The sequence below is a fragment of the Macaca thibetana genome, chromosome 14 (genome assembly GCF_024542745.1).
Source record: "Macaca thibetana thibetana isolate TM-01 chromosome 14, ASM2454274v1, whole genome shotgun sequence".
NCBI classification, from domain to species: Eukaryota; Metazoa; Chordata; class Mammalia; order Primates; family Cercopithecidae; genus Macaca; species Macaca thibetana.
Genome location: NC_065591.1, coordinates 44,614,278 through 44,641,017, shown reverse-complemented (window position 1 = coordinate 44,641,017; position 26,740 = coordinate 44,614,278). Strand labels below are relative to the sequence as shown.

Here is a 26,740-nt window from a genome sequence, read left to right as displayed (position 1 = left end):
GAGTGTCTTCCTTCCAAAGAGGACAGTATAGAACTGGGAGGGGGAAGAGTATTTTTATAATGCAGAAAACTGACAAACACTCAGCCAGGGAGATAAACCCTGACAGTAACATCAATAGTGATGTCATATAGTAGAATGCATTCTTGATATGATGCTGTGAGATTTGCACATTACTTCTATGGTATTCCTCCCCAAAAGTCACAACTCTAGTATTAATTATGAGAAAAATTAGACAAATCCCAATTGTCAGATATTTTACCAAATACCTGGCCCGTACTCCTCAAAACTGTCAAGGTCATAAAAAAAAAGACAAGTCTGAACTGGCACAGCTCTAAGGAGCCCGAGGAGGCATGACAAACAAATGTATTGTAGCATCCTAGATAGGAATGTGGAACATATAAAGGGTATTAGGTAAAAACTAAGAAAATCTAAATAAAATACAGACTTGGTTAATAAACTATTAGTATTGGTTCATTAATAGGGCAAACTGGGTGTGGGATATGTGGAAACTCTATTTTTGTAATTTTCTGCAAATATAAAACTATTCTAAAAGAGTTTACCATAAAAAACTTTGTACAAATACATGGGATACCAACACTAGTTGCCTATAAGCGTTTTTGGATACTGGGAAGACTGGGTACAGGATGGAAGGGAAATTTTCCACTGAGTACCTTTATAGATATATCAGTTTACTTCTGAACAATAGAAACAAAAAAATTTAGAAAACTGAAGATTATATTTCTTGTTTGGGAACAATAATATTTCTTCTTTAGGCATTTTAGATAAAATTTAGAAAGAAGTATAGAAAGTGCTACATATGTTTTGGTCATGAGTACGATTACCATTACCACTACAACTACAACCACCATGATATATTTAGTGCCTATTTCCTAAATCTTGATATTCATAAACATCTTAATTTTGAGTCCTGGAGATCCAAAGTTATACCTTAGTCTTCAGATGCAGTTGTGCAATTCCAAGCTTAGTGCCTTCGGCTTGGTTGCTTAATAAATGTTTTTATTTTACTGTATTTGCAGTCCTTGACAATCAAAACCAAATGATTCCTCGCCCCTTGTCCTGCTATATTAGCTGATTTTTTTTTAAGTGTATTCTGTCACTAATTTTATTTTTCTATCTTAACTTGCCTGAAGTTTCGTGTATTTTTCCTGGTTCTCTAGGGAAGTTAGAAGCCAGCCTTTACTTTATTAAATACAGCATGGCTAATACCATGTGGATTTTTAAAGAGTGTAATAGAACAGTTTTGAATGGGCATAAAGAGCCAGAGTTTTACATTTCATTTAACAATGAGTGTTTTATTTTCAATAACAAAGGCAGTTTGTAATTGCTGTCACGATTAATCTCTTGCTATATGTTTGCTAAGAGGATTGAGTACAGAACTAATATGTAACCTTACAACTACAAGTAAAATCATCAGGTCTAGTCTAAACAAGAGGAAGGGGAAGGTAGAAAAACACTTCTTTCTGAGAAAAGGCAGAATGCATATGCTTTCAGCAGCATCGCACCTTTGTGAGGCTGTTTATTTTCATGTATATAGAAAGATGAAGGGAAATCATAATCAATATTAGATACTAGGCAATTTGTAAGACGATTTACAAATGTATGTCATTTTATTCTCAAAACAAATCTGTGAAGTAGATGTTTATTTTCAACTAGATGAAGAAAAGAAGGTTTAGGGAAATGGTGTGTCCTGCCCACATTCACACATGAATTGAATGGCAGAGGGGAGGGATTGATCGCAAGATGTCTGGGTTCTGAAGCCTCTTTATACCTGGCATATTTTTTTTCTGGTATATATTCTTTTTCCATATTGCTCTGAATAAAGGAAACAGAAGTTGAGAGTACCAGAAGTTTGTCTAGGAAAATCAAGACTTTCCTTTAGTTTAGTCAGATAGCTCTGTAGCCTTAAAGGGCACATGGACCTGGAACCCAAAGATATCTGACTCGTGAAAGAACCACCAACGGGTCCACTTCCATTAGTGTAAACAAGAAGCTTGAGGCCAGAATGTTTGGGTTTGATACAAGAAAAATAACAGATGAATGAGAAAGATATCAAAGTAGTCCTAAGGTATTTATTTCTTTAAGTAGCCTCTGAAAACCGTGTATTTTAAAATACATAATGGTTTATTTATATTAAATTACATTTTTGGTAGAATTCCATTTTTATAAGTTAAAAGAAAATGCATAGTTATATATATGTGGTGCTATTTATAAGCAGAAAATCAACATTTTGAGATTTGGTTATCTGGCCAATGACCCAGGCATTTAATAGAAACATACTTAAGTTATAGTTTTAATTTTTTAAAGATATAATAAAAATCTGTATACCCAAAGTTAGAGTGTTCCAGTTTCTATTGATGTATTAAAAAAAACTACTCCAAAACTTTTGCTCACAGTAAAAAAACTACTCCAAAACTTTTGCTCACAGTTTCTGTGGATCAGGAATTTGGACAGAGCCCAGAAAGGATGACTTATCTCTATTCTACCACTTCTGTGGCTTCAATGAGAAGAGTAGACAGCTGGGCAGGCCAGCTGGAGGTGTTTTCACTCACAAAGCTGGTGTGCAAATCAAAACCACAATGAGATACCATCTCACACCAGTTAGAATGGCGATCATTAAAAAGTCAGGAAACAACAGGTGCTGGAGAGGATATGGAAAATAGGAACACTTTTACACTGTTGGTGGGATTGTAAACTAGTTCAACCATTATGGAAAACAGTATGGCGATTCCTCAAGGATCTAGAACTAGATGTACCATATGACCCAGCTATCCCTTTACTGGGTATATACCCAAAGGATTATAAATCATGCTGCTATAAAGACACATGCACACGTATGTTTATTGCAGCACTATTCACAATAGCAAAGACTTGGAACCAACGCAAATGTCCATCAGTGACACACTGGATTAAGAAAATGTGGCACATATACACCATGGAATACTATGCATCCATAAAAAAGGATGAGTTTTTGACCTTTGTAGCGACATGGATGCAGCTGGAAACCATCATTCTCAGCAAACTATCGCAAGAACAGAAAACCAAACACTGCATGTTCTCACTCATAGGTGGGAACTGAACAATGAGATCACTTGGACTCGGGAAGGGGAACATCACACCAGGGCCTATCATGGGGAGGGGGGAGGGGAGAGGAATTGCATTGGGAGTTATACCTGATGAAAATGACGAGTTGATGGGTGCAGCACACCAACATGGCACAAGTATACATATGTAACAAACCTGCACATTATCCACATGTACCCTAGAACTTAAAGTATAATAATAAAAAAAATTAAAAAAATATAAAATAATGGTTGTTGGCTGGAATCCCAGTTGGGGTTGTCAACTAGAGCACCTACATGTCACCTCCCCAGTACGGTCTGGACTTCCTCACAGCAAGGTGGCCTCAGGGTAGTTGGACTTTTTACAAGGTGACTTAGGGATTAAAGCGCAAGTGTTCTGGTAAACAAGATAGAAACTGCATTTTTACATTTATGGAAGTCACCAGGCATTCCTTTTGCCCTTAAAGTACTTACAAGTCCATGCGGGTTCAAGGGGAGGAGACAGTTCCTGCCTTTCAAGGTAAGGAATGTGAAGTTCACATTGTAGAAGAGTATGCAAGATGGGAGATTTTGTGACTGAAAGTACAGTTTTCCCAACAGAATATTAAGCCATGTAATTCAGATTATCTGTGACATACAGGACAGGAGATGACTGTGTTCATAGCTGCTGTCATTTCTTTTTACTTATAGACCAGCAATGACCTGTGCCCATTGTTACTTTTCAGCGTTTTTTCTTTTTGCCTTTCTTTGGTTTCATGTTTCTGTACCTCTCTTTACTGAGTCAAGGTAGACTAGTAATCTCTAAATTTCACTGGTTATTATCAGTAAAAGTTTATTTTTGTTTACTTCCCAGTTCAGTGTTAATCTGTGTGAGGAAAAGTATCTGTGCTCCATGAAGTCGTTTATAGACCCAAACTTTCTCCACCATATGGTGCCACCACCCAATAAGGCCTCAGAATTCTCCACTGGACCTCTGCAACTGGCATGGATAAAGCACATCCTCTGTTAACTATTTTGGCCTGGACATAATACACAACACCTCTGCTCGTGGTGGTTTTTTTGGTGACAACTACTCATGTGGTCCTTTCTAGATTAAAGGGAACTGGGGAATATACTTTAGTATGTGCCCAGTGCCCAGGGAGAAGGCGGGGTGTAGATATTAGCTACATCTGCTACACTTACCTCTTGTTCTTCTCTCCTCCAGGCTGATAAGGAGTCTGGAGCCTGAATGTTGACATAATATCAAGAATAGAATGAAACTAATTGACCAACCAATCAGATGCAAATTAGCATAAGAATTCTAGGAGTTTAGACCTGAGCTGGACTTTAAAAATTATTTAGTTCAATAGTTTAAAACTATTTCTTTTAAGAATAGTTTTTTTAAAGAATAAAACTATTCTTTTATCCAAATGAAATCTTACAGGAAACTCCAATTTATGTAATAGATGACAGTGAAGTTGCTCTGGTTAAAAAAGGTAATGGGCCTTGTCTTTTCCCTCTGCCATGGACTCTAAGAGCCTTTTGAGAAATCCTAGGGCTTTGTGGATCAGATATAATTACTTTATTTAAGACACATTAAAAAACCGAGGCATAGTGGGACAGTGATATGATATCATTTTTGGCAGTGATATGCCAAAAATCACATGATTTGTCTGGCAGGTTTAAGGTTGCAACTTAAGCTTCAGTAGTCCCACTACTACTTCATTAAAAATGGTGGTACTGCCTCTTTTTCAAGACACGTAGCCATTGAGACCCCTGGTCTAAGGTGTGGCACGGTATACCTGCCTTGTATTGTTGGCTTAATCTCTTTGTCAGCCAAACAGTGGACTTAGGACCAGGAAAGAGACAGGAACTTCAACATGGGCTGGGCGCGGTGGCTCACGCCTCTAATCCCAGCAGTTTGGGAGGCTGAGGTGAGCAGATCACTTGAGGTCAGGAGTTCGAGACCAGCCTGGCCAACATGGTGAAACCCCGTCTCTACTAAAAATACAAAAATTAACCAGGCATGGTGGTGGGGCGCCTGTAATCCCAGCTACTCAGGAGGCTGAACCAGAAGAATGGCTTGAACATGGGAGGTGGAGGTTGCAGTGAGCCAAGATCGTGCCACTGTACTCCAGCCTGGGCAACAGAGTGAGACTCTGTTTCAAAAAAAAAAAAAAAAAAAGAGCTTCAACATGAACAACTGTAGCATTTCTTTCCAGAGTGATGAGATTAGCATAAAGAATGAGGGCTGGCACCTGGGTCTGCAATAGTATGACTTGGCAGCATACCTTGACTGAGGGCATCATGAGAACCATGGATGGAGGCTGCCTGAGTTCACTGGAACTGTTTTGTCCTCTGACGCTGATGTGATCATGCCACTGAACCCAGTGAGGAGCACAGTGTGGTGGAATTAAGCACACCTGGATTTGAATCGTGGGAGTGATGTGGCTGCAGGCAAGGCACTTTATCATTTTGGATCTCACACTTCACACTTACGAATATAATAATAAGTACCGTTTAGGATTATTGGCAGAATTACAGATAATATATTTTAAAAACCTGACACAGTAGAAAGTAATGGGGTGTTGCCACCATACTTTGGTGTCTAACAGACTCAGGTTCAAGTCATGGCTCTGCCTCCTATGGTGGTCTGAGCTTTATATCTTTAATTTCATAGCTGTAAAATGAGGTAGTGGTTAAAATATGGACTTGAGTTGCAGCATAAAGCATGAAGCCTGGAACTAGACTGCTTTTGTTTAAATCCTGGATCTGTTCTTATCTACCCGTACAAACTTGGGCAAGTTATTTAATCTTTTTGTACTTTGGTTTCATCTTTTATAAAATAGGGATGATAATAGTTGGTAATTTTTAACGTTGTTATGAGGATTACATGAGTAAATATTTGCAGACCAGTGCCTGGCCCATAGTCAGTACTATAGAAATATTTGTTAAAACAAGTAAAATATTTTACAGGTTTGTGGTAGGAATTATTTTGATATGAAATATACAGACCTAAAGGCAGTTCTCCTAGTAATGATTAGTACTCAGTAAGTATTAGCTATTATTACATAAATAATGTTAGCTATATTGTTTTTGTTATCATTGTTATTATTATTGCCCATTAAAATAGAGTTACCCTTTATTGAGGTCCTACAAAATTGTAGGTACTATGCTGGGAAACTTATTTTTTTCATCATCTTTAGGATTTTCCAGGATTTTGGGAAATGATCTACCCAGGTACTCTCTATATATGTGGTGGCTTGTTCCTTTTACAGAAAGTAGCTGGACGCCTACCTGGGTTTCTGTCTATCTGGAGGGTCCTGCTAGGGGTACACACTGGGAAAGGGTGTCGTCTTGTTTCCCAAATCCATTTTGCTTTGACCTCCCCACCCAGACTCCTAGGAAGCAATGGTTTCTTCAGGGCCACAGAAGAATCATTGTTGGAATGTAAGCAGGTACTGCACTAACTCTGGAGCTCTTTGGGGTGTGATATATTTCTCTAAATAGCTAGTATATATCCTTGTAGAATAACTGGAAAAGAGACCTTTTCTAAGAAATGTTTTACCTTTACTTGTGAATTAGTGCTGGATACCATCTAAAATTAACTTTTACTGTTTTCACTCTTGTACACAGATGCCACATAATTCATCCAGCAATAATCACTTTAACATTTTGAATATATCTCGCCCTTCTATTATATATATAAAAATATAAAATTTTATTATAAATATATACATATAAAATTGTATTATATATTTTAATATTATACATGTATGTAATCTCAAAATAGGATACCTTTGGTATCAATTTTGGGGAAAATGATAAAAATTTTAATAAAAATAACTTGATTGATCTTTACCTAAATTTTTAGAATTATTGCTCCTGAATTTATTTCCAGTCTACTAAGGAATTCAGATAGTCTTATGAAAATTGACTTCAGTTCATGGTAATATTAATTGTACCTAATACCCAAGGGTGGACCTTTGGGGAATTATGAATGTTGATTCTGGGTAGGGTCTACCTTGCACCTAAGTAAAGGCCTGGGCTTAAAAAATTCAGCTAAGTAAATACAGGTTGGAAAAGATTTGCCTTCATAACATTTTGTGTGAAAGGTCTTGGGGTGTTAGTTGATGGGAAAGTCAGTATAGGCATAGTTGTGCACAGCTCAGAGCAAAGCAGGTGATAGTGTCACTGTACTTTGCATTAGACCACATCTGTACAATGCCTTTATTCCTGGATGCTATATTTAAGTGGAAAATTGATTCATTTGACCATGCCTAGAACATGGTGACCAACATGGGGAAGGCTGGAGAAAGGAAGAAGGCAGAAACCTTGTCCAGGAGGGGTTCATAATTTAGATGGAGATGGGAGTATAAAGGAAGGTGCCAGGGATGCTTGGCTTGAAAAAGAAAAAAGAAGAGGGAATATCACTGCTGTTTTCAAATATTTGCAGGATGAGCCGACTTTTCTGGGAGTGAAGGCAGTTTGTTGGAACAACACACTTGGCTGAGGTCCAAGGCTAAGGGCTTGCAAAATCTTTTGCTTACAAAATCTGACTTACAGTTTTATCGTTTATACAGCTGCCCTCCCCCATAGACTCTTGAAAAAACCCCAATACACCTGAGTCCTGAAGCATGAGGACTGCTGAGGGGTAGATTGCTCACTAGATACCAGCCTACTGTCACTTCCAGTGTCCTCCTTCTACCTGGCAGCACCACATGGCTCCTATTCACTTGCTCGTAGCATCAAACTTCTGCTCCCCTCATCATGACCAGCTGGCCAGGAAGTAAGGCAACACCTGGCATACTACTATAGTGCTTCTTAAACATAGATGTAAACGTAGAACGTGAATCATCTGGGAGTTTTGAAACGCAGATTCTGCTGCAGTAGACCTTGGGTTATCCCAATAATCTGAAATTCCACAGGTGATGCAGCTATTGGTGGTCTGTAGACCACACTGAGTCACAAGGTTCTACTACAAAACATGAGTCTTCCCTCCAGGCTACAGCCAAATCCCATCAGGCCAAATGACTTTCTGCTCAGAGTTGCCGCACATCTTTATTTGTAGAGCATTACTGCCTGGAAATGTTGCCTTATTTTCCTCCCAGCCCTCATGAAAGAATTTTATCCAGATGTCGCTTAGCCATCCAGTGTTTTTATTGTCCCTAAGGCTGCTTCAGCAGTTATCTGACACGTTTTTTCAAAAATATATCATCTTGATTTTCATCCAAGTTGCATGAGATGCAGCACTTTTTGAATATGTGCAGGATGTGGCCAGAAACTTTAGTCTGAGATACAAGTATCATTTGCCTGACACTAGGACAGACTTCTCTTCTCATAGCTATATGTTTGTGATTACCCCAAAGTAATCACTGACTCCAGTGCTTTATAAAGTGATCTTTAAGAGATGTGTTTATAATACATTGAATACTTGCTCAATGAGGCCACAACCCTGAGAATAATGATGAAATCTGGTTAAATATATTTGCCTCCCTGTTTAATGATTCCATCAGGTGACTTCTGTATTTCTAATTGTCATTGATTGAAGCCCTTTCAAGGTCATGTCCCTTCCCCCAGTAGTTGCTTATTGGTCAAAGTAAAGTAATTGAGAGATTTCTCATGATGTGTGAATCCTGGTAAGATCTCAAATATAAGCTTGTGGTGCATTTCTATACAGGTGCTAAATGGTCTTGGGCAAGATACTTAATATCTTTGATCACCTATAAAATAGGGATAATGAAATCTACCTTAAAGAAATTAAAAAGATGATGTCTATGAAAGCACTTGCCATATTCCTGGCACATGGCAATCATTCATTAAATGACTTTTCTTACCTCCTCATTTGTTCCTTTTAGGCCATTTTCCACCTTTTTTTTGGGGGGGAGGGACATATTTTACTTCCTTCTTCCCTAGTCACAAACCACCTTCAGGAGTGGGATATGTATTTTAAACCCCTTCTTAGTTTTTCATTATGTGTTCAGTAAAGACATGTTGAATGAATTAATGAATGACCAATACTCTATAACATCTTCTTGATCTCTAAGTTCTCTGATTGTTTGATTCTTCAGTGTTCTAACAACTTAGAAGAAATTGGAGAATTCCCTTAAAATAAATGGCTTGTTAAAGCACTTCCTTTTGTGCAGTGTTATAAAGTATGTATTACATAAATTATTACTAATAAGTGTGAACCTGGGCCTAGAAGTTGGCTGCTATGGTATAAATAACCTCTTTTAGTTTATGACCTTGGGCATGATTCTTTGTACTGGTGCAAATGAGGTGAGTCAGAGGCTGGTCTTGACTCTCTGCTTGCCCTTCACTGTTTACTTTGGAAAGATCTGTGAAAGATGAGCAAGACATATGTATTTGTTCTTTGGCATGACTTTTGGGATTCACGCACAATAGAGGCTGAGTTTCATGATAGATTCATTTTAGTCCTCATAGAAAATGCATTTTGTCTTTTAGATTAAATACAGTTTGGCTCGTGGGGTTAGCCAGTTTAGTGGATTAGAATAGAAGCAGCAGGCCCTTCCAAATCTAGGGATTAAGCCTAGTTACCTGTCTAGGCAAATCGCTCTGGAGTTGCCTGTATGAATGAGTTGTTGGAGTTAGTGCCTGGAGAGGCTATCCTCACCACTTTGTCATCATGCCTCTGGGATGGGCGACAAACTGGTAGAAAGTGCACACACTGTGAAATTTAGATCTAAGTTTAAATCTGGTTTGGGTATGTTTAATCCTTAATCTCAGTTTTAAAGTTTTTAAAAAAGAGATAATACCAGTCTCATGGGTTTTTTGAGTGATAAATTAGTATATGTGAAATACCTACTGCAAGCCCTGGCAGTGAGATCAGGCCCAATGTTGATGACAATGACACATTTCAGAAGAGAGGCATAGGAAACAAAATAGTTCTGGCACCTGTGAAAGTACCAGCCCTGTTGTGTGCCTGAGGAGTGTCCCAAAGTTGCTTGTAGTATTTTATGACTGAAGTGCAGACCACAGTGGTAAGGCTAAGAATTTCTTATGGGTCTGAAAAACAGGATCATAATCTTGGAAAAGAAAAAACTTAATTGCATATTTCATTCTCTGATAATTTGAAATACTGATTCTTTTGTGTCTAGCTTCAACCTTTTCTCCCCTGCTTATTATCTAGGAATTGTTATTCAATTATATCTTTTTGTTTAGGGAGAAGAAAAAGACTAATCTTTTCATTCTGACAATGTATTTCAATCCCTGTGTCCAACATGACTTCTATTTCCATTTAATTCTTGAAAAAGTAAAGATAATTGTTCTAAAAATAACCATCAATAGATCAATTCCACATGAATGGCCTTTTTTAGACATTCATGGAATGAGGGTTCTGATTTGTACTTTGAAGTATTTAAGAAACACTGCACTGAGTTTTGCTAATTAGCTGTGGCTTGTTACCTCACAGTGGATCAATTGATCTCTGTTTCAGAGGCTCAAGATGTTGCCATGAGGGTTCTCAGACAATAGATTCATTGGGTGTCATACAGTGCATTGATTTCAGGTCTTAGCTCTTTGTGTCATGTTTAGCTAATTTTAGATTGTGAGAGACCCGGTAGTAAGGGGTTGAGGGATTGATGATGGCTGTGATATCCAGAACTAAAATAAAACAAATGTTTGTTCCTTTACATACAGCTATTTTGAACTGGAGAGCAGTGGCCTGAGGGATGAGATTCGGTATCACTACATACACAGTGGGAAGCCAAGGACAGAGGCACTTCCTTACCGGATGGCAGATGGACGATGGCACAAGATTGCACTGTCAGTTAGTGCCTCTCATCTTCTGCTCCACGTCGACTGTAACAGGTATTTCTTTGTCTTTGAGCGTTGCTGATTCTGCCCTTGAAATCAAGCAATGGAAAAGGGGAAAAAAATATCAGATTCCTTCATGACTTGCCAGGAAACAAACACCAAGGGACCCTAATTGTAATTTACCCTACCAAATGGGACATTAGGCATGCTGAAATGACCAACTGTAATATGATAAGAAAACAGTTCATTAAAATGAAACTGTATCCCGTGATTAGGAGCAAATGTACAAAAGGTTGATTGCAGATTGGGGAATAGTAAGTGCACCTCAGTGTGCTCCAGGCACTGGCTGGAATTCCATGGAGCTGTGATCACAGTTAACATTGATATATTGTTGTTGAGTTCGTTCCACTTGGAAGCGAATAAGCTCGTCTACCTTAGAATGAATCTGAGAAGCCTGTGCTACTGAAGCAGCTAATTCTATTTCACTTCATCAAGCTCACCTTTGCTTAAATATCTTTTCCAAATGGAGGCTTCTTAAAGAGGCTGTTGTATGAGCCTTTTGGAATTGATGCCGTGTATTTTCTCCAGAGGAATGAGCCTTCCAGCTTGTCAGGGGATGGTGGGACTATTTGTGAGGTCTGGGGGGTTTTACAGGAGGTTTTGGGTTGGGGTGGGATGGAAATGTTGTCTCCCTTGTCTGTCACTGGAGCCAGGCTTAATGAAAGTTGAAGAATGAGGGAGACCATCGGCTTCTATTGCATCATTTATGGCTGGACAGCTGGATAATGGTGTTCAAGGGGAAAGTTTTTATCTCTCCAGAACCCACTGAAAATCCTTATGGATAGTGACCTGAGTCCAATTACAGAGTTTTTTTTTTTTTTTTGCATTCTGAGCAGTGCCCATGCATTGTTGATTCTCATTAATGATGCCATCAAAGTTAAAATGACTTTTCAGCCACACAAGGCTTGCTCCCTTGAACCCAGGATAAGGAACAGGCATATTGGGGATAGCCTGCCTTCCGAAAACCATCGAGAGGAGAGATATTCCAAGGTCAGTCAGCTTTAGACCACATTTCTCATGAGGAGATACTTGAATGTGCCTGCCACTGTGACTCTGCAGTTTCTTTTAGAAGAATTGGAAGGGCAGGGAACTGGTGTCAGGCTCAAGGGAAGGTTTGCCATCTTGAGGTGAGTCTTGGTCCATTTTGATGTGACCTATTTAAGGTACGTTTTAGACTTCTGAAGAATTGTGGTTTCCACCAGATATAGTAAGTATGTCTGGACAGAGTTTCCATAGAAACCACTAGCTCCTTTGTACCCTGCAGACCGGGCCTGGGCAGCCTGGATAAAGCCAATGCTTAGCTGCTATATCCATTTTCACTTTCAGGAGCTCATTGCCCCCTTCAACTCTCTAGAATTAAAGTGGCCTATCAGGCAGCACTCCTATGACCCACTGTGACCTACACCCACATGCTGTATGGGATTGTAGAGGAAGAGCCCTGCTTATCCTTCTGAGCCACAGGACAGAAAGAGGTCACAAAACCCTAGTTTAGTAATTTCCAACTTCAGAGTCCTGGAGATACTGCTGCTTTCTTGCTATGCAATTTTTTGTTTCTTCCTTCCAAAAGTTGTACTCTGTTTCCTGACATTCTTCTCTCAAGAAAAGTTCTTAGGTGGTGGTTGGCCTTTAGTGCTCAGTCCACATTGGTGGTGGTTGTTGTTATTTACTCTGCATATCAATGGCACCTCTTTGACCCTGCCTTCAAACTTCCATATGCTGTATGTCCTTCATGGCAACCATGACCTCTCTACCAGGAGATCTGTAGTTCACAGTATTCTTTAGAGTCATTCCCATTTATAAAGAATTGACTGAGGGTATTCCAAATATTCTTTCTGTTTTCTTAATATTTTTCATACTTTGGCTTGTGGCATAACATGTCCCTCATGTAAGATCTTGGAGGGAAAGTTTATGAAGTTGCTGCTAGTTAATGATTCGTAGAATCTAAACACAAATACATTTTTCAAGTAGGTCAGAGAAAAAATGGCCCCAGAAGACTGGGTAATAAGAAAAGTAAATTTTGATTTTCATGTAGGAAAAGTCTAGAAACATGATTCCAAAATCTGACTGTACCTAAGAATTACCTGGGGAACATATTAAAAAAAATAGATAACCAGGCTTTGCCTCTGGCCTACTGCGTTAGATTCCCTGAGGGTGGAACCTGAGAAGCAATATTTTTAACAAGCCCTCCATATAGGTTCCATGTGGGCAGTCTACCCTTGGTGCATGGACTGGCATTTCAAAACCACTGGTTTAGAAAGAGGGGAAGGAATTTAGTGGAGAGGCTGGGCTACAACAAATAAATGAAGTCTTGGAAGACCAGTTACCTGAAGGAGGGTAAGAAGGAGAAAAGGTTTAAGGAGAGGGTAGTGTGTAATGCAGGACACAAACCTTACCTTCTTCACAAGTTTCTTCCCAGCCCGAACTTGCTGACTTTAGAGTAGCGGAAGCTCTGTCCCATATATCAAGAAGCCGGTTCTATCACTTTTAGTCTCAGCCACACTCACAGAGAGTGAATTTCAGCTATCCATTTCATACTACCTTGTGATTCTTATTTTTTGATCCCTGTTATCTACCCTTAGAGTTTTTCTCAGCCTCTCACCCAGTAGTGTTCTGCTAATTAGAGCATGAAAGGAGATGATGTTAGATAACTTTTGAATGTTGACTGTGCTAGGCACAGTGCTGTGTACTTTACATAGATTAACTTATTCCATACTCATTCTGTTAGTTTTTCCTCTTTTTAAGATGAGGAAACTGAGGTTATATATTTGTAATCCTGCTACTAATAAATGGCAGCACCAGGATTTGAACCCAAGTTTGACCTATGAGTGTCTGCATCTAGCTACTACTAAGCTATTTAGCTCAGTAATGGGGACCATTGACACTTTATTTGGTACATGAGGGAAGGCCAAGATTCAAGGTGAGCAGTTTGTTCCTTTCTAGTATTTCCCCGCCACATGTCTTATATTGCTAATCCTGGGAGCTGCTTGGAAAGATGTGGAATCTGACTGATGGAACCCTTTGCACTGGTGCTGGAGAAGGGATATACATTTATTAAGCCTCTACTATAGGCCAGGTAATGTGCTAGGAATAGTATTCCTTGGGATATGGGGACAGTTTTACTAGACCCATTTTGCAGATTTGGAAGTAGAACAGGTCAAGATAAATAACTAGGTGTGAATCATATAATATAATAAGCATATAACCAAAACTCTGAGTCTGAAGCTACCTCCAAAACCTTAGTCTAACCCACCCTCCAGGTGACTTCCATAGTATGCTAATGACATGTACTGCCAAAGACAAGGTCACAACCATACCAGGGAGTTTTTCCAAGGGAAAGATACTGCAGAAGGTTCAGGGACCATGAAAACATCTAAAATCAAGAAGAGAAGATTTCCCAGATAATTCCATTGCTCTGAGGAATATTAATGTGGCAGGATTTTGCACATTATTTTTTTAGGTCAGAATTGAGAAACAGAACTTTTTCAGACCTAATTGTACAAATTGTCACAAGAAAAGCTACTGCTATTTTGGTCGGTAGTTCAACACTTTCTACTTGCTACCGAGACACTTTTCTCCTTGCTTCAGCTGTTTAGCTGGGCCTAGTTAGAAGTTCCTGATGTGTGGATAGCAGATTACCCCAAGCTAGAAAAATAAAAGGAACCATTCAGTTGGGTGGGCAGACTGATTATCTCCATTGCCTTGGGTTTTTCTCCAGCTGCCTTTTATATTAAGAGTTGCCAACGAAGCCTAGAATGAAACCTGGAACGAACCTTCCTTAGATTCACCCTCTCCCTTCTCAGCTCACTTTACAGCCTGTCTCTATTACTCAAAGGACAGAATCCACCAACATCTGGGATTCGGTGCATAAGCAACTTTTCCCTTTCAGAACAAAATGAATTTTATTTCCTTCTCTTTATTTGTAACTTTTAATTTTCATTCAGCCCATCAAATTAATTTATTGGGCACACTATCTCTGCCAGGCTGTGCAGGATACAAGGAAATAAGAGTCCTTGCCATCAGGAAGTTCTTGGCTTATTCATTTAGTCATTTAAAATTCGTTCTGAAATCACCAGAGCCCCTCACAGTGATTGGGCCTAATCCCTTGGTATCAGAGGAAGCCTGGATGCAAACAACAGCCCTGTAAGCAGGCTGATTTGATAGCTCTCAATGGCAGCTGAACAGTGGAAAGAAATGGAAACAGTGACTCCCAGGATCTTGGTCTTGAAGTGACAGTGGAGCTGAGCTCCTCAGCAGCTAAGAGATGGACGGCTTTTAATTCACCCAGCCTTTGACCAGCACGTTTTGTGATATGCAGGCATCCCTACCCTGTGTTAACCTCCTCATTCCTCATCGCTGGAAAAATTCAGCTCTTAAGTGCAGTCTGTCACATTTCAACTTAGCTCTGAACTCTCATCTTATTTTTTCAGACTTGTTCAAATGTGTATGGCACATATACACACATCTGCATCCCGATTTTCACCTTGACAGGGAGTTAACAAGTGATTATAGTCTAGACTAGACTAAACATATTTAGCTTTTCCTTTTAACATGTGCTATTTATTATCCACAGAGCACATCCAATTTTTGCATACAACTGACCTTGAAAAGCTTGCAGAATCCAAAACTAAACTTGCTACAAATCACTGAATGAGTCAGTAATTCAAGGTTTCTATCTGAAATTTCTGAGTAATTTCAGGTTGTGAATATCTGTTTATACGTGTAGACTTTTCATAATGAAATCTGTTGATATGGCATCTTCCTTCCAGAGAGCTCTGCAACTACTTACCAACATATTATTTAACCTCGTATTTTTTGAGGTGGTTAAATCACAAGTCTAATGCATGATGTTGGTTTTATACAAGCATTTCTGCTATAGAATGCAGAGGGAAATTAAGAGATGACTATCAGAGGTCTCAGCTTTCAAGAGAGCCAGGCTGAGACTCTCAATCTCCTGGTTCTCCAACCGATAGGCTCTTCACTTCATAAACAGAAATACAAGAGCACAACTCATTATCAAAATTAATTAAAATAAAATTGGAAGCTACCATATGCCTCATGTCAAACTAACAAAGCAGCTTCAGATCCTCTATCTAGGAAGAGATGGCAAGGAAGCTGGGAAGATAGGACATACTCATGTGTAAATTTAAATAACAGTACAAGGCAAGAGAACAAGAGATGTGGTAAAGCAGTCAGTATATGACATATTGCTGGATTCCTGGTATAGACAATCAGGCCTGGAAGGTCACAGTAGGGGAAGCTCCTTGGGGACTTGGAGTAACCTCTCAATTTCTTACCAGCCTAGGTGAAAATGCATGACAATCTCTACAGCTTTATGGTTTCACCATTATGTGATCTAATTCTGTATCAGTCACACGAGTCAGGCTTAGAACAAGGTTTGTCTCGCTGGCATCACAATGCCAAACCTAGTCTGGTGAGAGAAAAGTGTGTATGGGCAAGTAGTATGGAGTTGGTAGTGAGGGAAGGCCTGTAGGGAGAGACAGAGAAGGAAGTGTGGGAGAGGGAAGGAAAAGGAAAGATTTGTCTTCCATGTTTCATATTTGAGGCATTTGAGCTCTGTAGTTTAACCTAGATGGAAACACATTTTGGACCCTAGTCTTAGTTTTGCCATTTATAAAATGTAAATTTTATGTAATGATGCAGGAGTATGAAAGCAAGAAATCTATGTCTCATTTTCTCATTCATTCATTCACTCATTCATATGCCAGAGATTGCTCTTGCATCTTAAAATGGGAATAATATTAATTCTTCTACCATAGCGTTGTGGTAGGAATTTAGCTAGAGGGTGTATGCCAAATTCTGTGAAAATGTTAAGCTTCTTTATGAACATACAACATCATTGAGCACAACAGACATGTACCAACATATAGAGAAGGTTTTAATGTATTGTACTGAAAATGAGTAACATTTAGTCCAATTTTTACCTCTGTGAAAATAGTGGCTTATGTCCCATGGATTCAGGACATAATGTGTAATGTAGGTTCACTGAACAATGTGAGGTTTCTGAGGTTATTCTGCTTTCCAGATCCTAAGCAAGGTTCTCCAGTAGTTTGTCTTTGAGTTCTCTGGTCTGTAGTGCAGCACAGTATTGCGTGCTTTTTACACCAATAGAATCACTTTAAAAATCTGTGACTGAGGCAGAGTGGGGAAGGAAACACCCCCTGCTATGTAAGATTTTTTGTTGATCCCGGCAGGGCTTTGAGAAAGTGACATGCCCTTTTCCCCTTTTTATTCCTGTGAGGAGTGGTTCGGAAATTTACTCCCCACCACTCATGAGGCAAAATTATCATGGCTTTTATGAAAGGATGTAAAGTTTTAACTTTACAAATGAGGGAACTAATTCGCTGTCATTTTCTGAATGTCCTAAAGCCCACATGGATGAGCCAAATGTATACTATTTGCTTCTCTACTTTGAAAGTCTGACTTTTTAGCACAAAAATGCTCTTGACTGAAAACTTGAACTGAAAGAAATTGGTATTACCCTGGGCAAGTCCTTTACTGTCTCTGGGCTTTAGCTTCCTAAGTATACGATGTGGGGCTAGGACTAGATGACTTTTAAGTCTTCTTCCAACTCTAGCCTTCTGGGTGTATCTCCTTCTGATTCTATCTCATCACAAGGCTGAGTTCAGGGCTTGCATTACCCTCCCCCCTTGCACCATGGAGAGCAACTTAGCTTGTCCTCTTCAAAGTGCCATTTCTGTAGTGGACCTGCAGGGGTTTGCAATCATCTGAATTTATATGTGAGTTGGCAGTGCAACATGCTGCTGATGAGCAAAGACCAAAGCCTACTTCTCCTGGATGCTCACTCTCTCTTTTTCTTTTTTAAATCACTTGCTGGAGAAGCTACTGAATATGTACTTTTGGATGCTAATGAATGCTGGCCTTTTCTTCTTTCCACCTTGTGCTGTTTCTTCCTGAGTTCTCTGCCTCAGGCATGTGACAGTGGACAGCCTGTGTGGGATGCCGGCTTTTCTGGCCATGGAGGCATTAGTGACCTACAAGACAGGGCAGTGCACAGTAGCAAGCAGATGATGGATAGCTGTGCTGTGAAAGACATACATCCTCTGAATGCTGAAGTAAAAAAAAACCTTGGATGCTGCTAAGTCACAGAGATTTAAATAACAGGAAAGAGATCTAATGTTAAAGAGATAGATGGCCAATATAATACTTTCAAAATGAGATTTTCAGGCAAAATAGAGAGTGTCTGCTTAATTGCTAAGGCAACCTGACCATTACAGTGTTGGATATCTCATTCTGACTGAGCCCCCACATTTCTACTCATGCTGTGTACCCTGTGGCATATTCATTTCAACTTTATTAGGTGGATTCCAAGTTTAACCTTGCCCTATGTTCTATTAACATCAGTAACAGACCTATTTCTAATTTTTAAGAGCCTTCAACTTTTTTTTTTTTTTTTTCTGGTGGGTTTAAATATGCCTTTCGTTAATGATTGCCTCAATGGCAGAGAGAGATAGGAGGTGAAAGGATTAATTGAAGTGGAAGATGAGAGAGTGACCTGCATTTTTCTCCATCCACTTGCACTCCTGGGCTTTCAAGTTTGCAAATAGAAAGAACTGGGAAAAATACAATAGACTCTTTCCTTTATCTAGTGGTTTGTTGGCTCCCTGAAGTGATGAGCAGAATAAAAAGAAAGCATTTTGTTGCATACATGAGACCTGAGATGTGTTAAAATAGAGAGGAAAATAATACTTCATTTCCATCTCATAGTGATTTCATCTACCTGCCTTCAGTCACATCTCATGTTGTCATTGTATTACGTGGACATGGGTCTATATAGATGAATGGAGGGGGAAAATAGGTGCAAGAGAAAAATATATTTTCTGATAGGAAAAATATTGATGCTTGCATCTTTATTGTTGTAATTTTACTCTATTTTTGATGGATATGCATGGTTATTTTTTAAAAAGAAAAGGAAAGAAAATAAACCAGAACAATATACCTGGTGAAACTGTTTGAAAAAAATATACACATTCATATATTAGTTTTCTCTGTTCCTTTTATGCTTCACTTGTTGGAAAGGAGAGTTGGGGAATAAAAAATGCATGAGCCATAAGGACTTTTTAATTGAAAAAACAAAAGCAAAACCAAAGAATTCCAAACAGTACATTAGTTTTCCAGGTAGATCAGGGATGCTGATGTCGTCATTGAAAACAACTGATTTTCTATACTACTGTAACAAGATTCATCTATCTCCTTGGAAACTTTAATTAAACTAATGTTATAAATAATAGCAGCCAGAGCTGTTGGACACAAGAAAACAGATTTATAGCTGCATCTGTTCAGCTATTCTTTTAGGTAGTATATTGGGGTTAGGGTGTGAGGATGAAGAGGCTCAGATGGAAAATGATTCTGTGCACTCTTTTTCCTGCACAAACCCCAAATCCAGGTGACTTTTCTCTCCAGATTATCCTTTTTAGTTTGTTGTGTTTCTTCCAGCAAGGGTTCTAGAGTTGCAGAGCCAGCCAGCTAATGTGCCTGGACCCACACCTGAGGGTTCTCATTGGCAATTAGAGTGGAAATAATTTCTCTTCTCCTTAAAGGGCTTGTGTGATTGTGTCTGCAACTCTCCCTCAAGAATGCCATGTCGCATCCCTACTCATTAGAGTCTATTAGTCGGAGGGTGTCACTTTTCTGACAGCAAATTTCACACATTTGAACTTACAGGCCTCAAGTTGTAGCCATCAGTTGGCTTCTTTGGGACACTTGGAATGCCTGTATTACCCAGAATGGAATTTTATTTTCAATGGAGGTAAACAGCCCCAGGCTGTGATTAGTGCTGGTATATCCTCAGCAAAGCATTTGACTAACTAATCCTTCGATGCACTTTTGCTAATATCTGCTTTCCAGGTCTGATGCTGTTTTTGGCTGAAGTACAAGCAAGAAAGGGGCTGGGGAAATGCTAATTCAAGTTTCTTGTATTCTTTGACATTTTAACCTCAGAGGCATAACATGATGCTGAGGAAAATGTAGAGCTTTTGCTTAATCATTAGTGAGATAAAGTTAGTGTCTTATATTTCTCTAGAGATGATTAATATGTTCACTTGATCTTTATAGCTCTGTGAGATGGATGTGATTGCATCTTATAGATGGGAGGTTTTGAGATGCCAAGTATAAGGTATGTGGATGTGCTTTGGTCAAGATTAGGCTGAGGCAGACAGGGCCAGAGTAACTCAGTGAGTTTGGAGCGCAGGTGCATAACTCCACTTGTTATGTAATCACAGCCATAACATGGGGAGGCTCATCACCTAGCTCAGAGCCACTATTGTTTGTAAAAGGTATAACTGCACTGCTGACGCTGTGCATATAGCATGCATCCAGAGGGAGAGAGGGAAGCTGTTAACTATGTAAGGGAGAGCCAGCCTTGCAGGCCAGGGAATGCAGCTGTAAGCATGGGAGAGGGAGGAGGCGCAGAGCCAGATCTGGCAGCCGAGATAAAGGCAAATGGTGTGAGAGAGCTGCTGATGAGAGAGTTGCTGAATAAAACCATATTTCACCTGCCTATAGCCCCCGAAGTGTTCTTTCAGCCATTCACCACCCATCCACTCACTCCCCTCAAACCTCAGCATGGGCTGGAACCTAATATCTGGTGTGACATTTGGCATAGCTGGCAGGAGAAGGTGAGCGGTTCTTCAGCCCCGAGGCTCCCAGCTCGGCTATGTGACCTCGGCATGGGCTGTGGTACCCAGTGGTAGCGGTGCTGCTTTGATGAGCCTCAGTGGAAATGTGAGAGGCAGTGGATGGGTCTCCTGTGAGTGTGGAGAAAGCGCTGAAGCAACTGGAACCACACAGCACCAAGAAGGAACATGTCTTTGCTGGCAGAGTTGGATGGGTGTTTCTGATTGCACAGAGGGAAGTACATGCTCAGCCCCTGCAGGACATCACCCAGGTTTAAAAGCAACAGTGCTCCTTTTGCCTGGGATTGAGATGATGCAGTTGAGAGAGTCTTTCTGGCAGCCAAGCAGGCAATTCAGCAGACACAAGCCCTACAAGTAGTTAGCCAGGGGTGTCCATTTAAACTTGATGTGCATGTGACCACAGATAGTTTCAGTTAGGGCCTATAGCAGTGCATGGAGCACTGAATACACCAGTAGGCTTTGGGTCCCAACTATGGAAGGGAGCTGAGCTCCAGTATTCCTTGATAAAGACGCAGTTAGTAACTGCATATGCTGCCCTTCAGGCTCATAAGAACATAATAGGATGGGACACAGTTGTTGTGCAGACAACTTACCCAATAGCAGGATGGGTGCATTCATGGATAACAACCCCCCAGACTGGGACAGCACAGACATCCACTTTAGCAAAGTGGGACACCTACTTAGAGCAGCGGAGTACTCTAAATACAAGTCCCTTAGCAGCAGAAGTACAAGAGTTATTGAAGCCTGTAGCCTGTAGTCCTAATGCAAGATAGGGCCATGGGGCCTGAGGTACCCCTAAACCCTGAGCCATCACTGTTTAAGGAAGGGCACCCCCCTATTTCTGATGAGGCATAGTATGCAAATAAGTCTAGCCAGAGTACTACTGCTGCCTGGACTGCTGTTGCAGTCCAGCCTAGTACTGACACTATAGAGTTTTATACCAAGTGTGGGCAAAGTAGCTAATGAGCTGAACTCAGGGCAGTATGGATGATGATCAAGGAAGTAACACCTATGGTAATCTGCACCAATAGCTGGGCAGTTTATCAAGGCTTAACCTTTTGGTTAATTACCTAAGAGTTACAGAATTAGCTAGTCACCAACCCATGTAGGGCCAGGCCATATGGCTGGATCTATGAGAGGAAGGATGACCTTCTCCAACTAGGTATGAGGACAAATGATAATCTGTTGTTGCCTGCCCCAGCACCCCTGAAAACAGAGGGAACAGAAAACCTGGTGTTAGCCATAAGCTCTCCAAGCTGCCCTTTGCAGATGGTTGGCTATCATAGCCCCCTGTGGGTTGCCCCCTGTGGACTGCAGTATAACTTACATGGTACTCCTTGGGTATTTAATGTGTGGCCTCCACAATTAACCATTTGTAGGGGAACGGCCAAGGAAGGGATCCTCGTCCTGGGGCCATGTGTACTGTCTGTGTGGCCTATTAGAAGCTCCTCTGTGACTTTGGCACAGGTACAAGATCCAAAAGAACCATGGGGAACTGATAAGGTGTGGTACCATTGCCCAGGGCAGAAGCCCTTGGCGACTGCATTGTTATCCAGAGATGAAAAATTAACCTGCATTTTGCCTGAGGAACATGATTTACCCCTGTTAGTACCTGTGCCTGCTTCGTCATTTTGGCTGTAGGTTGACATGCTCCAACAGCATTGCAGACTAGGCCCACACCTACGCTGAAGTAACCAATATCTCAAACTGTTGGATCTGCACCACCCTTCCAACAGCAGCTGCGGAGAGCTTGCCCTGGCATGTCCATCCAGCTTCCGTGAAGAACTGGACATAGCTAGAGACTTGGGGTTCCACGGACATTGGTTGAGATACAACACAGGAGCTTTTAAGGGGTGTCATAGGAGATTAAAGCAATTGAGTGCTTTACTGATGACCCCCTACAGAGTTGGTGGGCATTTCTGGGCCCTACCCTATGTTGGGCCCTAATAATCATAGGTAGTATAGTGGGAATATTAGCAATAGGTTGTTACTCCCTATATTGTTGCTGTAACCTGTAGGGTTCAGGGTGCTGCCCTATGGGGTCCCCACTAAGAAAATGCCCTCAGCCTAGGAAGTGGAATGTAAGAACTGTGTGCCAAGCCTATATATCAAACTTATGTTCCCCAAACTTATAAACTTGTGTGTGTGTATTTAGCCTGTGTACCCAAAGCTTATGTGTATAACCTGTATATCCAAAGCCTATGTTTCCCTCAGCCTAGTGGGTGGAGTGCAAGGTACATGGATGTGCTTTGGTCAAGAATAGGCTGAGGCAGACATCCGGGCCAGAGGGACTCAGTGAGTTTGGAGTGCAGGTGCATAACTGCACTTGTTATATAATCACAGCTATGAAGCCATAACATGGGAGGGCTCATCACCTGGCTCAGAACCACTATTGTTAGTAAAAGGTATAACTGCCCTGCTGACACTGTACGTATGGCATGTGCCCAGAGGGAGAGAGGGAAGCTATTGACCTTGTAAGAGAGAGCCAGACTCGCAGGCCAGGGAATGCAGCTGTAAATGAAGGAATGGCAGGAGCCACAGAGCTGGAGCAGGCAGCCGAGATAAAGGCAAACAGTGTGAGAGAGCTGCTGCTGAGAGAGCAGCGGAATAAAACCATATTTCACCTGCCTAGCGTGCCCCCTCCCTACCCCCCTGGTGTTCTTTCAGTGATTTGCCACCCATCCACCCACTCCCCTCAAACCTCGGCATGGGCTGGAACCTAATATTTGGCGTGACACGAAGTAAAGAAGTAAGTTGTCCAGGGATACAACATAAGTCAGTGGCAGACTACAGCCAGCGCCCAGGGGTCCTTCTTTATTCCTTTTTTTGGGAGGAGCTTATTCTTTACCACTCCCTCCACCCCCTGCTCCATCTGTAGTCGCTCAAGAGAGTCAAATAGCTTTCTCTGGGCTAGCACCCAGGGCTTGGATTTTCTTATTCTCTGCCTCCTTCTCCCTGTTTGGTGAGATAATACTTTTATCATGGAAGAAGAACAAAGTATTCAACTTATAAACTGGAGAAAAAACACACAGGCTAAGTTTTATGTATCACTTTCTGAGACTAGGTTTGCTGGTCGCCTCACAAGACCACTTCCCTGTTGGGCCCAAATCCACCTTGTTATAAACTCCAAGTATAGCAGATCAGTTGGTCTTTAGATGCTAGAAGGCTTATGTGTATTGTTTTTCGATTCAAAGACTCCCTCCTTCCTGGAATTTGAAGTATTGATAGGTTCATGACTTCAACACCACAGAGATATGGCCCATTGTCCTTGTAAGATTTGTATGCCTTGAGTGTGTCTTGGTGCTGATGTGTAATAGCCAGGGACATAATCTTACATCATGCTGACTGCAAATGAGCCATTTGGTCATTTCTTCAAATGTGGAATAGACGTTACACTAGTCTCCAGTGTTACGTATGTGGTTTTACACTGCTTCGATATAAATTTTGATATTTGCTACCTCAAGGTGACAAATTCTCTGTGTTCTTTAAGGGGACTTTACAATTGAAGGTCTCATTAAAAACCACTGGTGGTGAAATCAAGGGTTGGGCAGTAGGAGACCCCCATTTAGGAGAGCATTTGTCGTTATTGCTTCTTTTATTGGCACCTAATTAGATATGTACTAGAGGCTGCAGGAACTAATAAGAGAGCACAGGAGGTAGGGGAACACATTGAATTCTGAGTAATTTTCATGGATGGCAATTTTTCATGGACATTAGGTTGATACATAACGACTTAACACTGCAAACCTGATCATCCTATTCCCTACCCACTGCAACACACAATTAAGCTTGCTTAATAGCCTCTGATAAGCTTTAGGATAAAGGTCACAATCCTTAATATAGCTTACAAAAATTGTGTGTAGTCTAGTCCATGTTTCCTTCTGTAGTTTCCCCTTACATTGGTTTCTGCCTTTTTCTGATTTCGAGTTCTTTTAGTTCTTTAGAAGTATCATATTCACTTAAGCCACAGAACCTCTGCACAATGCTGTTTCTAGGATGTCAAGTTCACTCCTACACATCCTTATTTTTCAGGCTAACAGAAAGGGGCCTCTTGTGTTTTACGCTTTTACCATAAAATAGTGTTTGCTTTTCAACACAGTAATTTTTGATCATGTGATTGATGTCTGCCATTCCTGTGGGCCATAAGCACCCTATGAGCTCACCATTGTTTCAAAAATGCCGATCATAGAGCTGCCACCTAATGGGTATTCAGCAAATATTTGCAAATACCCGAATGAATGAATAAATGGCAAAGCTTCTCTAGGGATCTGGATTCCTAGCTTGTGGTCACTGATCCTCGCATTCTCGACGGCCTCATTAGTGAGTTCCTATTTCTTTGCCTCAGTCTCCTCATCTGTATAGGCATCATTTCTACCCAGTCCACGTGTACAGGGGTGTCGTGAGGTTCAAATGAGAGCCTGCACGTGAATGTGTGCTGTAACTTTCAGTGTGCTTTATGAATATCAGGCACAAGGAAAGGTGAAGATGAAGTAATCCTAGCAGTTTTTGCTTTGAACTTTCGAGTATCGTTCTCTTCTTCAGGAAGGCAGTTAATTTATCTGAGGCTTTCCTGGTCTGATTCACAGCACAAGGTGTGAGCTGTGCCTCGCTCTCAAGTTGAATTTACATGTGGCCTGTGTCAGCGGGAGCTCTGGCAGGTGTGAAGGAGTGGAGGCGAAGTTAATTTACAGATAGAGTACGAACATAAACTGATCACAGGTAGGGTGAAGGGATGTGTACCCCTGATGGAGAACAAACACAGTTGGGTACTTGTGTTTTGCCTGCACAGGACATATCTCCGTCTTTAAATCCTGTGGGTCTGTTTTGTAAAATTTGAAGCTCACAGTAAGGGCCTCATTCAAGCCCATTAGACTAACCTCTTTGGGCAGGATTTCATGACTCCCAGGCTATACTGGTGTAGCCTTAGTGTGAAGATCAATGGATATGTTTTTCTTTAATTTTTAAAAATTATGTAAGGTGCAAAGTGTTTAACGCTATACAATACCCATTGCCCTGCCCTTAATCCTATTGCACAGAAGTGGTCATTATTAGCAGTTTTATTTCTGTTCTTCAGATTTTTTCTTTGCATACACAACACGTTTTTTTTTTCCCCCAATAATGATATAGCATTATATATGTTATTCTTCACCTTGCATTTTCATTTAACAGAATATCAGCCTGATCTGCTATTGATCTGCAGCGGGAACATATTCAGCAGGAATGAGGGCTGTTTGGTTTCTTGCAGGGTAGCCTGGGGCTGCTTTGTCCCTTGGTAGTGTGTGGAGCAGTATTCACCTGCAAGCCTCTAGCCTCCTGCTTTGGGCTACAATACATCTCTCTTTCCTGTCACACACAGCAGTGACTATAGAAACAGGGCAGGGAGCCAAGAGCCCCTGCCCTTGGATCAGCATGTCCTGTCTCAGCTGCATAGCTAGGTGAGACCATGGCAATTATCCTGCACTGAGATGGGAGTAACAAGATTGAACTGGGTTTGTGATAAGAGTCAGGTGCTCCGAGCAGGGTCATAATGCTCAATCTTATTTTGTGTGGCTGAAATGGAGCTAGTGCTAGCCAGGGTCAGACATCAGGTGAGCACAATGAGAGACAGTGTAGTTTAGTGGTTACGAGCATGAGCTTTTGGAGTTGGACAGAACTGAGTTTCAAGTCTGGCTCTGCCACTAGATATGCTACCCTTGCCAAGTTACTTTTCTAAGTCTCAATCATAAGATGGGACAGAGTACCTCCCTCAAGTGACTGTGAGAATTAAATGTGACAGTGCATTTAGATCAAATAGGACACTCCTGGTTGCTAATAACAGTAGCTGAAATGATAAGGATATATAATGTTTACTTCAGAAGTTTAGATAAAGCCGTGCCTGGGATGAGTCAGTAGCTCAGAAGTGACATGCAGGAGGGACACCCTATGTGTCCTTTGATTCTGCCATCCTTGGCATTGTTTCTAGATGCTTTCCTCTGGAAAATTAGCACTGTGTCTTGTAAGTAAGTGTTTAATATGTGCCATCATGATGATTCGGATGCTAAATCTGACTATGATTCTTTCTCATCTGAGAAAAGCAGAAGTGAACCGCCAAGGACAAAATATAGGAGATAATACCAGTGTCTGGTTATTCAAGAGTCATTTTTTAACAATTGAATTTTTTTTTTAAATCGA

General features: G+C 40.7%; 1 protein-coding gene across 2 annotated transcripts in view; it reads left to right on the top strand.

The window, feature by feature from the left end:
- Nucleotides 1-26,740, top strand: part of NELL1 (neural EGFL like 1) — a 938,548-nt gene that overhangs the window by 174,213 nt on the left and 737,595 nt on the right. For both annotated transcript variants that reach the window (XM_050755386.1, XM_050755385.1), the window contains exon 4: nucleotides 10,719-10,889. In XM_050755386.1, coding sequence (XP_050611343.1) covers nucleotides 10,719-10,889 — 171 coding nt within the window. The remainder of the gene's footprint in view (nucleotides 1-10,718; nucleotides 10,890-26,740) is intronic.